At 38.9% G+C, this 15,517-nt stretch overlaps 1 protein-coding gene across 8 annotated transcripts in view; it reads left to right on the top strand.

Annotated features, from left to right (window-relative positions):
- Positions 1-15,517, top strand: part of CDON (cell adhesion associated, oncogene regulated) — a 102,570-nt gene that overhangs the window by 71,385 nt on the left and 15,668 nt on the right. For all 8 annotated transcript variants that reach the window (XR_009009236.1, XR_009009235.1, XR_009009234.1 and 5 more), the window contains 4 exons: positions 2,938-3,060; positions 5,708-5,929; positions 8,241-8,491; positions 11,212-11,291. Coding sequence is in view for 5 of the 8 variants with exons in the window: in XM_057552666.1 (XP_057408649.1) it covers positions 2,938-3,060; positions 5,708-5,929; positions 8,241-8,491; positions 11,212-11,291 (676 nt within the window). In the remaining 3 variants the exon portion in view is untranslated. The remainder of the gene's footprint in view (positions 1-2,937; positions 3,061-5,707; positions 5,930-8,240; positions 8,492-11,211; positions 11,292-15,517) is intronic.

Here is a 15,517-nt window from a genome sequence, read left to right as displayed (position 1 = left end):
CCATCACTTTTCTTGAAATATTGCAGCATTCCTTTTACTGTTTATCCAATGGAATTACTTTTGTAATATGATGAAAAATTTATTGTCTAAGTTTTAATACCCAGCATATTTTTTGAATGAAAGAGTGATTGTTTCTCTTCTCTTAATCTGGAAAAGTAGGAAAGAAACGAGTCCCCCAAATCTGCTTTAGACGGTAAGAATTGGGGAAATGTGGAAAGATCATTGTTAGTGGCGAAAGGATTCTGTGAAGTTGAGATAGTAGCTGCCTTGAGGGAGCGCGGTGGCAGGAGGGAGCATGATGGGGATGGCGGAGCCAGGACCCCTCTCTCTCTCCACCTGGGTGCTGGTCCCATGGCTGTGTTCTGTTCGTGAACATTCAGCTGTACAGTGATGGGTACTTTTCCATATGCATATTTTACTGCATAAAAAAGCTGTTTAAAAAACGAAATGGAAAGAATTGTTAGTGACTGATCTACACTTTAGTCCTGGCTCAGTCTTCATTTTAGTTTATCTGGGTTAGGCGAGTGGGGCTATCAGATTTTTATTTTTAAAATCTTTTGAGAGAGGCTACACTTTTGTTAGAAAATCGTTCTAAACGAGGCAAATGTCAGTAAAATGAACATCCCTCTCTGTCTCCATCTGTATCACTCTCTTCCCCACCCTTCTGGGTTTTACTCTAGAAATAATCCGCTGATAAACAGTTTCTAAACTATATTCTCTAGTTAAATCTTTGAACTTTTGCAGGCTTGAGTGAAGTGACTGTTGAGTGTGGAACTGGGAAATTGCTCTAAAGAAGCCTTTGTTTTCACTACAAGCGTCTGTACATGTGAGCTTTGCCTTGTGGTTCACAGAGAACTTGTTTGTGAACATAATAGATGGAGCAGTTAGATGTTTAAGTGGGCTTCACTGTGCTGTGTAATTTGGTCCTTCCTTATTTTCAAGTTTATGCACTTGAAATTCTTTTTGTGGCAGTTGGAAACTATTGGCTTGTTTTCCCAAGCCGAGGAGCAGAAGTATTTATCCTTTGTACATAAAGTTTTCTTTAAAGTTTTAGATTACTTATGTATATTGACTCAAAATTGTTTAAGCTTTGAAACACAATTACATTGTTAAAGAATACAGTAAGAGAAGAGCAATTATATTAAGTTATCCTATCTTCTGAATTAGGTTCCACATTTAGATAAACTAAACGTTTCCAACATACCATGTTTTCGTGATGAATATTTTAATCTTGTAAATTAAGTTGAGTTCCAGGTAAATCAAAGTATCAGTCATCCTGATCTTTAAGCCTGTGCTTTGGTTTTTTACCCTTTCTAAAATATTCTTGGAGAAAAAAACTGCCTGCTAAGCAAAGGATACGCTGGTTGGTTGATTTTAAACCTAATAATGCACTTAGGTGTCTTATTCATCAGTGAGCCGTAAAACTTTCTCTCTGCCGATATTTCCTGTAATTGGAATAATTACCATAACAACGGGATGTTAATCTAACAAAATATGTATTACTTTATTCTCTCTTATTAGAAACATATCAGAAGTTTAGTTTAATTCCACTTTTTAACTAGTGCTACGAAAGGAAAACTTCAAATCAAGTGTAATAATTATTCAAGTGAATGGAGATAGGTGAGTGGAAGGCTGGGAAAGACCTAAAGATACAGAAAAAAGTTGAAGTTCTTTAGAAAAGTTTTTGGAATTTAAAAATAGATCTGTTCCTGTCTCAAGTAGATTTTGAGTCAAGTTTCTTTTAGGGTCCTCTTTACACTTATAAATGGGGCATAGAATTCCTCACTTCTTGAGCTTTTCATAGTCCCTTGATCCTAAAACAAGCAGATTCTCTTCCTTATAAAATATAGGGCTTATAAAATATGAACGAGGGGCTTTGTGTTGGTGTCCTGGAAAGGGGTCAAGGTGCTTCCAGGTCAAGGTGTTTTTGTCTGTGTTGAGTTAGAAAGGATCCCAGAGCTATTGGTCCTGTCAGCCAAGTAGATGTGACTTGTATGTGTGGATTGGTTTTGTTTTGTTTTTCTTCCCCTTTAATCGACTCTTAAATCAGTTGGTGGTATAGTTGAGTTTCTAAGAAACAGTGGAAACAGGTTGAAGAGGTATTTTCTAAGAAGGATTAAAAGTGCTTGAAGAGTTCATTGAATCTGGCAGAAGTGTCCCTGTTTATTAAAGTTTGTCACAGGTCCACAGAAGTAAAAACGGAGAGTCATTTATACTGGAGTGTTCAGTTTAGAAGTGTTTCTAAATGAAATGCTGGCTGTGCACCATGGATAACAGAATTATTCTGTTAGAGATGCTTGTGTGGTTTGGAGACCCTGGTGCAAAAGGAAAGAAATGGTGGGAGCGGTAGCCAAGAGTTTCCCATAGTACACTTTGCTTTCTGACGGTTCTCGAATTCAGGCATTCATTTATATTGTGGATCATGTTGTGTCTATTACAGTGGAATTGAGAGTTTCGCTGAGGCCTGTCTTGTAAGTGGTCACTTGTTCTGGGTAAGGCACCGTTTTCTGGCCTCATACGTGGCGTTGCTTTCTGCTTAGGTGGACAGAGTGATTGACTTGCTGGGCTGAACTAGGGGATCAAAGGACTTGAGGTGTTTTGTTTTTTTTTTTTAACTTATGCATAAAATTAACATGTATTTTATGAAGGACTTACTACTAATTACTTGTAATGACACAAAGTCTGCCCACACACAGGTAGAGCTTTAATTCAGTTTCTCTCTTCTCTTTACCATTTTTTCATACCATGTAGTAGAAATGCTGTTTATCTGTTGTGCGTTGCTAAAATATTTATATGAAGTACACTTTTATTGCACAAACTGACTATATATGGTGATGGCGGCTGCTCCAACCTCATTTCAAAATTACTGAGTGATTTCACTGACAGTGTTGTTTAGGTTGTGGGTTGCAAAGCTTATCTTTTGTTTTTCCTTTCTAGGTTCAAAGCAGTGGCACACGATAGGCCACCTGCAGCCAGAAACCTCCTATGATATTAAAATGCAATGCTTCAACGAAGGAGGAGAGAGCGAGTTTAGTAACGTGATGATCTGTGAGACGAAAGGTAGGGGAGGGGTCAGAATTAGTGCTTTCTCCCTGGACAGAACTGGAATTCTGAACTCTGGATTATTCCTCCTGACTATCGATATATTTACTAAAGAAACTTTGGACCGTTTTTTAGGTGCATCCACTTAGACTGTCCCAACAGTCTAGCCTTCTATCAGCTAGAGAACTTGCCTTAAGAATAGTTTACATAAACGTTCATTATATTCATTAACTTCTGTGTGACTCTGAGTAAGTCATTTCTTTTTTTTTTCCTCCGTGAAGGAACAGAAATATTTGCTGACTAATTATCTGAGACTGCTGTGAGAATTAGAATCCTTAAACAAAAGTATAAGGATTTTTAAGGAAAAGCACTACGTACGTTCAAAGTGGTTTCTTGAATGACAGATATGTGTAACACTACCTACTCGTTCAATGAAGTGTAGTAAAGTTCAGAATTAGTCGATAATTCTAAAGTGAAATTCTCAGCTCTGCCTGCATACATAGATTAGCTGTAAAATATTACCATCGTTGAAAACAGAAGATACCACACTTGAATAATAGAAATAGCCAAAGTAGAAACAGGCTCAGAAAGATTGAATTATAAAGCTAAGTCGCTTTCCTTGTTTAATTCTGAATCATGTGTCTTCCTGCTGCGAAACCCACATATTAAATTCACATTTAAACATATATACGCACAGACCTGTAGACTTACCTTGAATTTCACTTGTTTAGCATATATTTGAGTACCTTTTTGTACTGAACACTGTGATATGTTCATGAGCATTTCTTACTTGCCTCCAGAGTGCTGTGAAACTTGGAGCAAAATTACATAAAAATGAAATTTCTCATCTGTGTTCCCAAGACATTTAAGAGTCTAGCCAGGCAGAACATAAAACACAGACAATAATGTGCTAATTGTGCTGTTTTTGAGGATTATTAATTGACTTTGCTGGGGAATCAAAGGTTCTACCTACAGACTTTCAGATCAGTGAAAAACAAAAAACTTTAAAATGTTAACTGTTCATACTGAGTTTCTAAAATGTGTTACACAGTCCCAGCCTGTTTAAGTAGAACATTTGATGCATGATTTCTCCTTTTAAAGAAATGGCTCAAAGTTCTTGCTGTGAACAGCAATTGTCTTATCTTTAGTAATTCAGTAAATATTGGAGGCCAGCCTCTTTCCCCCATCCTTAAAGATCATAGACTGTCACAACTTTTCTTTAGTTCTCTGCTTTCTCTTTATGTTTTTCACCTCACATTGCTCGTGTCATGCTCCTGGCTGTCTCTTCTTATTGATGTTAATGGGACCGTCTCACTCACCATCCACTGCAAAAGTTTCTAACTTCAGTGAGAGGTTGGCAACTGATCATCAAGCTTGGTGGAATTTTGAATACATTAAGAGTAAATAAAGAGTGAATAAACCTGACGGACTTCCCTATGAGTAATCATGGTATTTCATGTGCGATCTATAACATCCATTTTTGTCTCAGAAGCTTGTTTGTTGTCTTTGGAATTGTCAGGGACCTTAGAATTGTATAATCCAACATACCACCCAGAGTAGAAATTTCCTATAGAGACTCTCTGCCAGGTATTCTTCCAGCTTTCAGTGATGGAGAGCTCTTTCCTTGGAAAGGCAGCCTCTCGTTGACTGATTTCCAGCCCTGTTCTGTGTAGTTCAAGTGGCTAGGAAATAGAACCCCAATAGAATGTTTGTTGAAGTAGATTTTTTAAAAGACCACTCTGCTCCTGTAAGTTATTAGGAACCATAACAGGAAGTGTACTATAATAACTAATAATAATGACAAAATGGATTGAACACTGCCGCGTGCCAGGCTCCATGCTGAGCGCTTTACTCTTCATGACAACCTTATGATGGGGCTGTTATTATTATCTCCACTTTCCATATGCAGAAATTGGTTCATGGAGGTCAAAGTCTTACAGCTAAGGATAAATGATGGAACAGGTTAAAAACCTGGGCAGTCTGGTTCTAGAGATCAACCACTATGCTCTACTGCTTTTCTATGACATTTAAAGCATCAAGAGCATGTTATTTGGGGACAGAGAAAATGGGGTTTGTGTCCCACCGGTTACTGGCTTTTGTTGTTGCCATTATCCAGAGTACCAGTGAATCAGGTAAAAGCACCGCGTTTATGTGGACGCCAACATTTTTTGGTTTTGGAAGTTTAATATTATGTGTGAGGCTTTTGGAATTGTATATAATTGTTCTAGTCGTCCAGAGTCATGTCTTCTAATATTATTCACATGCGAGAGGCATACAATATCTAATTGTGAGTCTCATTCAGCTCAAAGTATATCAGATCGAAAGGAGTTTTTGTCCCATCTGTAAGTTGAAATAGTTTTATGTCAACTCTTTGGGAGTCTTCTGCAAGTACAATTGAGCAGATAATCATATAGCAGTTTGGCTTAGACCTAGTGCCATCTGTGTCTCTGATCTTATAATTTCTCTAGAATTTGTGACCTAAAACCTTGACATTAGATTTTTTAACTTTTGAGCCCTCTTTGTGACTCATTGGTGGTCAGATCATCTCAGTACCAAGCGTAAACAGACTGGCTTGGATTCCTAACCAGACCTCCTTCGGAGAGTAAACCATTTCATAGAGTCTGTCTTCACTCTGACATCATGTTTTCCTGTATATTTCAACTAGTGAAACGGGTTCCTGGAGCTTCTGAGTATCCTGTCAAAGACTTGAGCACCCCTCCAAATTCTTCGGGGAGTGGAGGAAATGCTGGGCCCGCAACCAGTCCTGCCAGAAGCAGTGACATGCTGTATCTGATCGTTGGCTGCGTTCTGGGTGTAATGGTGCTCATCCTCATGGCTTTCATTGCCATGTGCCTGTGGAAGAACCGCCAGCAGAATCCCATACAGAGTAAGTCATCCATCAGTGTCTCCTCCTCTTTTTCTAAAGATAAGTAGAAAAAGATTGTCAGAATAAATATTGCTTTCTAACATGTTCACGTGTGAGTGTCGTGGTATAAAACACATTCGATACTCTTCATTCAGCAGAGGTGACTTTAAAACAGTTCTAGCTGTAAGCCAAAGTAAGTGGAGCATCAAATTAAATTGCCCAGGAGAAATAAACAACAAAGCCCAAACTAAGCAGGTCTCTAAGTAAATAGCTGACTTAGTGCTGGGAAACTCTGGCTCTGTTGGACCACCAAAGAGGATGAGGGCTTGAAGCATGAGCTTTGGAACTGCTGCAGGAGCCCCTTCCTACGGGTCCAGATCTTGTCAGTGAGGAATGGAAAAGGCATGATGGAAAGGAGGGTGGTGAAGACTTTTCTAAGTTACTGTCCCGGGATGACACAGATGAAGATACCACAGTCCTGATTCGGTACTTAATGTACTAAAACCTCTGCAGAGTGGCGTCCCCACCCCCAAATGTGTCCAGTAGTAGGAGTGTCCGAGCTGTCAGTGATGGTGCTGTAGTAAAACAAGTAACCTTAGAACACTCTTCCCTTTTCTTTCCCCATTTTTTAAAAAAATTAATTAATTTATTTATATATTTTTTGGCTGTGTTGGGTCTTCGTTTCTGTGCGAGGGCTTTCTCTAGTTGCGGCAAGCGGGGGCCACTCTTCATCGCGGTGCGCAGGCCTGTCACTGTCGCGGCCTCTCTTGTTGCGGAGCACAGGCTCCAGACGCGCAGGCTCAGTAGTTGTGGCTCACGGGCCTAGTCGCTCCGCGGCATGTGGGATCTTCCCAGACCAGGGCTCGAACCCATGTCCCCTGCATTGGCAGGCAGATTCTCAACCACTGCGCCACCAGGGAAGCCCTCTTTCCCCATTTTTCTTCCCCTCACGTTCCTACCATTCCTCTTCCCTCAGCTATCATAAAAGAGGACAATCAGATCAATCAGAGTCTTTAGTCTCTGCTGGGAGGAGGTATTTTGGTTTCCTCTTTGGCCCCAGGAGAAAGGGATGAGACAAAAGCAGAGGAAGACCCCAGCAGTAATAGGCACTCGAGCAGCTCTTAGCCAGTTCCTGCCCGTGGTCCCTTTTTAGGGGGGGGAGAAAGTGATGTATTTTTATTGCCTTGTCGCCTTCCAGGAGATAGGCAGGGAGAGAAATGGTGGTGGTACCAGGCTGAAAGAGCTGGCCATCCCTTGATTGGGTCTTTTTCTAAATGGTTTTAACGTCATTGACTTTGAGTGTGTGAGAGTGCGCTGAACCATTAAAGGAAGAGTATTGATCTGGTTGTCTGAGCAAGATTAATCTGGCTAAAGTCATTTTCCTTTGTGACTTGATAACATGTTGAAAGACGGGAATTTATGATGGTGATGTTCATTCCGTCGTTCATTCAAAAGATACTCGTTGACTCTCTCCTGTGTGCTCCGCACTGTGGTGGACAGTGCAGGTATAATGCCCTCTCCTTATAGTTTAGTGGAGAAGAGAAGCAGGTATACTGATACTAACACACACCTGTGCTAATAACATACCTGTCATAGGAATAAGAACACCTAGTCCAATCTTGGCGCCTCCAATACCTGTGAAAAATCGATTGAAACTCTGACAACAAATCCTGTGCAGTTTAGATAATATATTTTCTAAAGGACATTTCACTTTTTCTAAATATATCTGGTAGGTGTGCCTCTGGGAATCAGATATTTGAGGCAGTTGTTGAAATGCTTTTAATATAAGGAAAGGCAATAATTAGCCTTTTGCCTTTGGTGCCTCAAAACTTCCAACTTGGCTATAATAACCAAAGAACTATATGAATAGTGAGTGTTTCCCCAACCCCATCCTTTTACTTAAAAGTGGTGTTTATTGCTTTTTGAAATATCCTACCTAAAGTTATCCTGTTGTTGTACAATTTCTTTCAACACTCTGAAGCACAGGGGAATTTAAACACCTTTTCGTAGTGTTGCCGGTACTTTGATGGTTTCAGCTTGCATAGTTTATTAATTCTCTTTTGAGTAATTTCTCTCTGGTTCATTTCTCCTCCCATTAAAAGAATCATAACTAACTTACAGTTCCTGGCTGACTCCACACTGTAAAGGAAATAACTGCAATAATTTTGTTAAAGCATATCTCACAGGGAGGCTTTAAGCGAACACTTTTTTAGAGTATTTTGTTTTAGTATAGTTATAGTTTATTAAGGGTTTAATTAATAAAACTTCCTAAGCAAGAAGAATTGTCCTTTTCAGTATCTTACCTTTTCTTTTTGTTGTTCTCTCTCAACAGAATATGACCCACCAGGCTATCTCTACCAAGGGTCAGATGTTACCGGGCAGATGGTGGAATACACCACTCTGCCTGGCACAAACCGAATAAACAGAAATGTGCATGGAAGCTTCAGCAATGGCTGCTCCCATCTCCACCATAAGCTCCCCAATGGAGTCAGCGGGAGCTTAAGTGGAGGACTCTACTCTGGGCGCACAAGCTCTCTAACCAGGACATGTGTGGATTTGGAACATCCGCGTCATCTAGTGAATGTAAGAGACCCAATTATAAATAAAAGCGCCCCTGTGCCCCACGGTGCCAGGATACAAGAACAGGGCCGGCACGCGTGGTTTTTCCCAATATAGAAACCTCACAGGTTCACTGGAGTGGACGTAGCGTGTATCACCGGCAGCCCCTTGATCCAGAGTCATGTTTGGAAGCTTTCTATTATCAGGCACTAGTTATATTAATCAATCTGATTTATATTTTTAAATTATTTAGCACTGGAAGTACAGGACCAGTAACAAACAGACTGGAAGTTATTCTTGCGATGAAACGGAAATACCACTGAGCGTGGACCAAACCAAATACTTTAAATTTGATTTATTTAGAGCAAACTCTGAAAGCTCATATGCTTAGACGAGTCAGGCAGATCTTGAAACTGAGTGAAGCAAGTTGGGGACGGGACGGAAGCGGTGGAGGCGTGGGAGAGTCGTGCACTGTCTTAAAGCAGCAGCCCTGGTTCAGCGCCCATTGTTTGTATGCAGAGCTGAGGGCCGCGTGTGGCCTGGTCTTCTGATTTTTCACAACATCCGTAAATCTAGGTGAAATCACCAGATTTTTTTACACGTTGGCAACTAATTCCAGTTGTAGAAAGCGTTGCATGGGCCACGCACAGCATGTCTGCAGGCCACCAGATTGTCACTTCTGACCCCCTGTGAGGTTTTTTTGATTTGTTTTGCCCCATGTGTGTTTCTGTGGTTGCCGGTTCTGTGTGTTTCTGTGGTTTATGTTTTACAACATTAGTATTCTCTAGCCACAAGGAGTGATAAACCTTTAAAACTACTTTATTTCAGGGATAACCAGCTGATATAGTTTAATTTTTGAAATGAGACTAGAATGACTGGCGTATTTTAGATTTGTGCTGGTGAAAGAGATTCTCTGCACTAGGCAGTTTGATTTATTACATTGTTTGGATATGCATCCACATTATTTTTCAATCAGATAGATAATATGTTTAGTTGGTCAATTAAGCACTCATTTACGTTTTTGTCATTGTTTACAGATATATTTGCCCATAACCCACAATGTGCTAAGGTTTGGAGAAGTTTAGAGATATTTTTTTTTTTTATCTTCAACAGTAGTAAAGGTTTATTAAAATATTACCTTTGGAGAACAAAACTATAATATATATTTGTATCTTAAAGCTAGAAATCTAATGGCTTTCCTGTGACCTAGCTTTAGTATGTCATAGAAAAAATATTTAATTTGCTTTAGTGCATCTCATTACCAAACGAGGATAATGATTTCATTATTTTGTGTGGAAAGACATGGCTTATATTCAGACTTTCTAAACTTTTTTTGTCACCATTCCTAGTCCAAACTACTAACATTGTCCAAGAAACTGAAGGAGAGAGCATGACGGTTTGAACAGCACATGCTGTTTCCATAAGAAGAAAAACTAGCTCTGATGCTTGCTTTAGTATTTGAACACAGTCCTTTGTGTTTTTTGAACAATGAGTTGCTATTTAAATAAGAGTTGCCGCATTAAGTGTACAATTTTAGAGGTTATCCTCTGTGATCTTAACTCATTCATTTTCTTACTCTTCTTTTCTGGGAAGGTGGAAATAGGGACATATTTTAAATGCTGTTGATCATAAAAATGATGGAATTAACTGTAATCCATTTAGTGATTCAAGTAAATGCATCATTCTATAGGTTGTTAACTTCATTTTTTTTGGAAGCTTTGGAGTTTATCCTCATGGACTGAATGTAGCATAGGAATATTCTTTCTCTCAAAGTTTTCTTAAAAATTCCTATTGCTAGTTGGCTCAGGAATGTTGAGAGAAATTTTCAGTACTTTTGGTTTGCTTTGATTCTGGCTGTTGTTATGAGATGAATGGAAGTGGAAAGTGTTCTGAGGAAAATGATTGCTGAACTTTTCCTGACCTTGAAGGCCTGTTCTGAGTTTGGGTGCAACGTAACAGCCTCCCTCACCCTTATCAAATTCAGTTCTGCTGTTTTGCTTTTGAAAGCAGAATTTTGACTCTGACCAAAAGGCTGGTTCAAGCCTTAACTTCAGTTTTGAAGAGCTCTTGCCATCGTATATGTCAAGTGAACATTTTACAATGAGGTATGTGTTAATCTGGGCATTTTTCTTAATTGCTGGGCGGTTTCCGCCAAAAGCAACAGCAAAATATTAATACTCCGCTCCAAGTCATCGCTGGCTGAGAATCTGCTCCATCTGGAAAAATATAACATGTTCTAAGACTTCGTCTAGTCAAGTGAACAGACCTAATCGAAATAATTGCAGGAAAATGAAGATGGGTTTATCTTGTGACATCATTCAAACAGATTTCCACCCTGTTTCTCCAACTGGCATCCCATAAAATTTTTCCATGACTGCTAGGAAGGTAAAAATGAATAGGAGGTTAAAACGTATAGTGTATTTTGGGCCCATTAGATTTGAAACACTGAAGGAAAGTGACTAAACTTCTCCCTTCATTTATTTGCCTCTTTCCAGTACAAACATACATGCAGAAAACATAGGAGTTAAGTTTTTGGAGAACACTTTTAATATTGTGCAGAACTCATTTGTGGATACAAGTAAATAGTGATAAACATAACAGGGCTCAGGGAGATGGTTAAAATATACCACGTAGCCATTTATTGTTGGTGCGGCTTTTACATTTGAGATGATGTGGTCCCTAGTCTACGGCACCTTCAGCACTCTTTCTTTTTCTCTTTTTCCCTGTACTTGCTTCCTGATAAGGGCGGTGGCCTGTACACGGCAGTACCTCAGACCGACCCGATGGAGTGCATTAGTTGTCGAAATTGTCGGAACAACAATAGGTATGTTGCTGTGTGTTTGCACGGGTGGTTGTGAATAGGTACGTGACTCCCTTTGTTATTCTCCCTTCAGCAAAGGAAGTTCTTAAAATTTTACCTAAGTCATAAAATCTCAGAATGTGGAGTCTTAAGTTTAAGGCTGTTACTCAGTTTTTGCCCCAGCTTTACAATTTTTACCTTTCTGTGCTTTGGTTTCTTTAGATATATTGACAATATTGATGACTTTATTTCTCACTGAGATACTTTGAAGAGGTTTGATGTTTTTGAAATCTTTAAATTAGTGTCATTCTCTGCATACAGACTTTGTCTTTTCTCACCTGTTCTATTTTCAGTAGAGTTCTTTTCTATGGTATGTGATATTTTCTACTCTATATTCTGGATGAGAGCATGTTTGAATGTTAGGGGAAAAACCCTGTGTGTATGGTAATGTTTTTTCATAGTAACATTACTGAAATTTTCGTATCAGATTATTCAATTTTTTAAAAATTCTTAAAACCTTAAGATAATTAAGTAGCATAATCTTGCTTTCTTTTAATTTCTGTTTTTTTAAATTAAGAGTTATATGTACTCACAATACTTCAGACAAGATAGAAATATGTAGAGTGAAATGTACATTTAAATTTTGACAGAATATTCAGAAAGCTTTCATGCTAGTTCTCTATGTATTAATCCCAAAGGATCATCAAATATTTTGTTGTACTGATGTTGCATCTGTCAGAAATCTCAGTTCTTTCTCTTACATAATGATGGTGTTTGATTACATGGTCTCAGAAGTCCTTCCCAACTCTAAAGCTCTGCAACTTAAAATTCATATTATAGTTAGTACATAAAATACCTGGAGTATGGACTGGAGTTTGGTTATTTCATTACTGAAATGGGATTTGACCCATAATTTTAAAACGAATTATGAAGTTAACAGTTGCATCTGGGAGTTATCAAAACCAGAACTTGAAGAAGGATCCGGTCAACCATTGAGTTAAAAGTACATTGTTTCATCATGTGTTTTGAGAGTTGCAGAGCAAAAGCAATAAAGCTTTCTGGAGATTTCTTTTTTTTTTAATCATGTACTTAACCCATCTTAGGGTTTCTATATTAGCAAGAGCCATCTGCCTGTTTTGTGTACTAAGATTTGCTTGTTACACTTTAAAATTCTGTATGACCCTAGCTAAATTTTAAGATGCTCGTAACAGTGAAGCTACAGTTTTGTCCTGAGCTTGTCAAAGGCTTTATCACAACTTGTTAGGAGCATGCTAAAGAACTGGTAAAGATGGTTCATACGCCTGGTAAGTAATCAGATGGACTTAATTAAAACACATCCTTTGTGGTTCCTGTGGCCATCAGCAAATGTGATTCAACCCAGACGTTAGAATGATGGAATGAGCGGACCTCAGGTCTAAGAATAAGTAAACATAGGCTTTGCCACTGCTTAAATCTATGATCTTGGGAAAGTTATGTAATCTCTCTGAGGCTATTCCTTATCTGAGAAATGGAGAATTGTCCTAGATAGTGTAAAATTGCTCCCAACATACTCTGATTATAGATTTTGGTAATATGCTGCTCGTCATCTTTATAATGAGGTATCATATCCTAGTACCAAAAATACATCCCTTTTCCTTAAAAGAATTTGAATGACTTCTACCATCTTGCATTCATGGCCATTTTTGTATGTGTGAACGTGTGTGTATGTGGCATTTGGGGGTTTTATTATACATGGTTTTTTCCTTTAAGACAGTGGACAATTATATTTCTATTGGTTTTCAAGTTAATGGCCTCTTGCATTTCATGTTTGGGGGTTTTGTCTGGGAGCCTAGGTGAATTCTCTGCAGCCTGAGAAAGCCAGCTTCTGTTTCTCCCTGGCCTAAATCTTCTTCCTACCTCAGAGTCTACCTGTTTAGGGCAAACCTTCGCTTGCCTGCCTCGCCTCCGAGGTTAGCCAAGTGGCTCATCTGGCTTCCAGGAGCGCTTATGTGGTTTTGACACAGATGAACATCAATAAGTACCTATCTTCAACTCTGCCAAATTGGAATCATTAAATCTAAAGCGTCTAACTCCTTTAATGTTGTAACTGAAAACCGGTATCCCCTCTCAAGATCCCCAAGATGGCAAAATTTGTAATAAGCTTCTAATACTTAGAGGCAGGTGATATATCATGTACTCCCCAAATATGCACAATTTTCGTCAAGTTACACTTTTAGAATGTCGACATTATCGCTAAGACTAAATTTGCGTTTCCTAATGCCAACCGAAAAGAGTGTGTACACAAAAAGAGGTATAATTTCAGTTAAGACATATGAGGGCTATCCTGGGGATATTTCAGAGTTTTTCGCTCTTCAGTCAAAAAAAACATTTACTGAGCACTAGCCACTGGAATAGGTTCTGAGGTGTTTCCAGGCAGAAGGAAGCACGAGTCATGGAAGGAGGAAGGATAATGCTTACAGGAGGGTAAATAGTCCAGTTCAGTGGTTATCAAACTTCAGCACACACTAGAACTAACCTGGAGCATTTGTAAAAACACAAATTACGAGGCTCTACTTCTAGAGTTTGTGATTCAGTAGGTCTCGGGTGGGGACCGAGAATTTGCCTTTCTGATGAGTTCCGGGGCTACTGATGCTGCCGGTCCTGGGACCGTGCTTTGAGAAACACTGACATAATTTAGCTGGAGAAATGCAAATAGCGGGTAGCAGGATATAAAACTGGAAAACCAGTCTGAGTTTATATCATGGATGACCCTTACTGTGAGGGTTTAGTAGTTTATTTAATCAACATTTATTGAGTGCCCACCATGTCCTAGGTACTGGCCCAAGCCCTCCCTCCAGAGAGCCAGCATAATAATAATAGTGATTCACAGCCAGAGCTTGAAGTATAGTGAGTAGAGTTTGAAGAAGCACATTGAATCTTGTAGTTTTCTATTTAAGGAATAGAAAAAAATCCCTATTGTTTCTGTAATATACAATACAGGAGGGATGTGAGATTTTTACATTAATCAAAAAGGGGGATATGGGTTAAGTGATGAGAAACACCGGGCTTCGTGGCACAATGATTCTTTTGAAGATTTTTAAGAAAGGGAGCCATCTCTGCAAGATGTGTATAATAAGCTGGTTAATGGTAGTAGTCAGTACGCTGGTAGGATTGGAGGGAGGAGACCAGTGTGACTACTTGCGTAATGAAGGCCTTAGCTTCACGCAAGGAATGGGGGTAGAAAGGCAGAGGAAAGTGAGATTCTAGAACTGGAATCTTTAGGACTTGGCCATTGACTGATCGGGATCTGGGAAAAAATGGGAGGTTCAAATGAATAGAAAGTTTCAAACACGAATGACCTGGTAGTTGCCATGGTGATAGCCATAGAAATAAGAAACTTAATAAAATGATATATGGAGGAAAGGTGATGAATTTGGTTTGGGACTTTTAGAGTTTCAACTGCCAGTTGGGTATCTAAGTCAAGGAGACACAGGAAAATGCTGGTCTTGGGTTCAGGGGTTAGATTGGGACAATGATCTCTATATTTCAGAGTCATTTGTATCAAAGTGATAGAATTTAAGAATAGGTGGGATCACCAATGGAGACAATAACCTTGGCAGTTTGATTATTTTTATATATTTATTTAACGTATTTGTTTGCTTTATTTCTTAAGTTGTTTTTTTTTTTTTAAGCTTTTTGATGTGGACCATTTTTAAGTCTTTATTGAATTTGTTACAATATTGCTTCTGTTTTATGTTTTGTTTTTTTTTGGCCCTGAGGCATGTGGGATCTTAGCTCCCCGACCAGGGATTGAACCCACACCCTCGGCATTGGAAGGCGAAGTCTTAACCACTACACGACCAGGGAAGTCCCTATTTCTTAAGTATTTAAAGTGATTAGACATCTTTTTTATAATCCTCTCTTTTATTATTTTTTGCCTATTGCCTTGATATATCTTCAAAGAGATGAGGAAAGGGGTGTGAAAATCAGGAGAGTGAAAGGGAAAGAGGATTCATTCATTCATTTATTCATTCAATGGACATTTGTTGAATGGGCCAAGCACCAAGATAGGTCCTGAGGCTACAGTTGTGAGCAAAACAGGCATTGTCCCTGCCTTCACTGAGCTTAGAGTTTGATGGGGAGACATATCTTTTTAAAAAATGACATAATAATCATAAAAATGAATATATAATTAAAACTGGATGCTTTAAAGACAAAGTAAAGAATGTAGTAGAAAGGAAAGACTTCCCTAAGCAAGTGACATTTAGCTC

The sequence above is a fragment of the Balaenoptera acutorostrata genome, chromosome 9 (genome assembly GCF_949987535.1).
Source record: "Balaenoptera acutorostrata chromosome 9, mBalAcu1.1, whole genome shotgun sequence".
NCBI lineage: Eukaryota > Metazoa > Chordata > Mammalia > Artiodactyla > Balaenopteridae > Balaenoptera > Balaenoptera acutorostrata.
The sequence above is the reverse complement of the archived record's forward strand: the minus strand, read 5'-3'. Positions and strand labels throughout refer to the sequence as shown.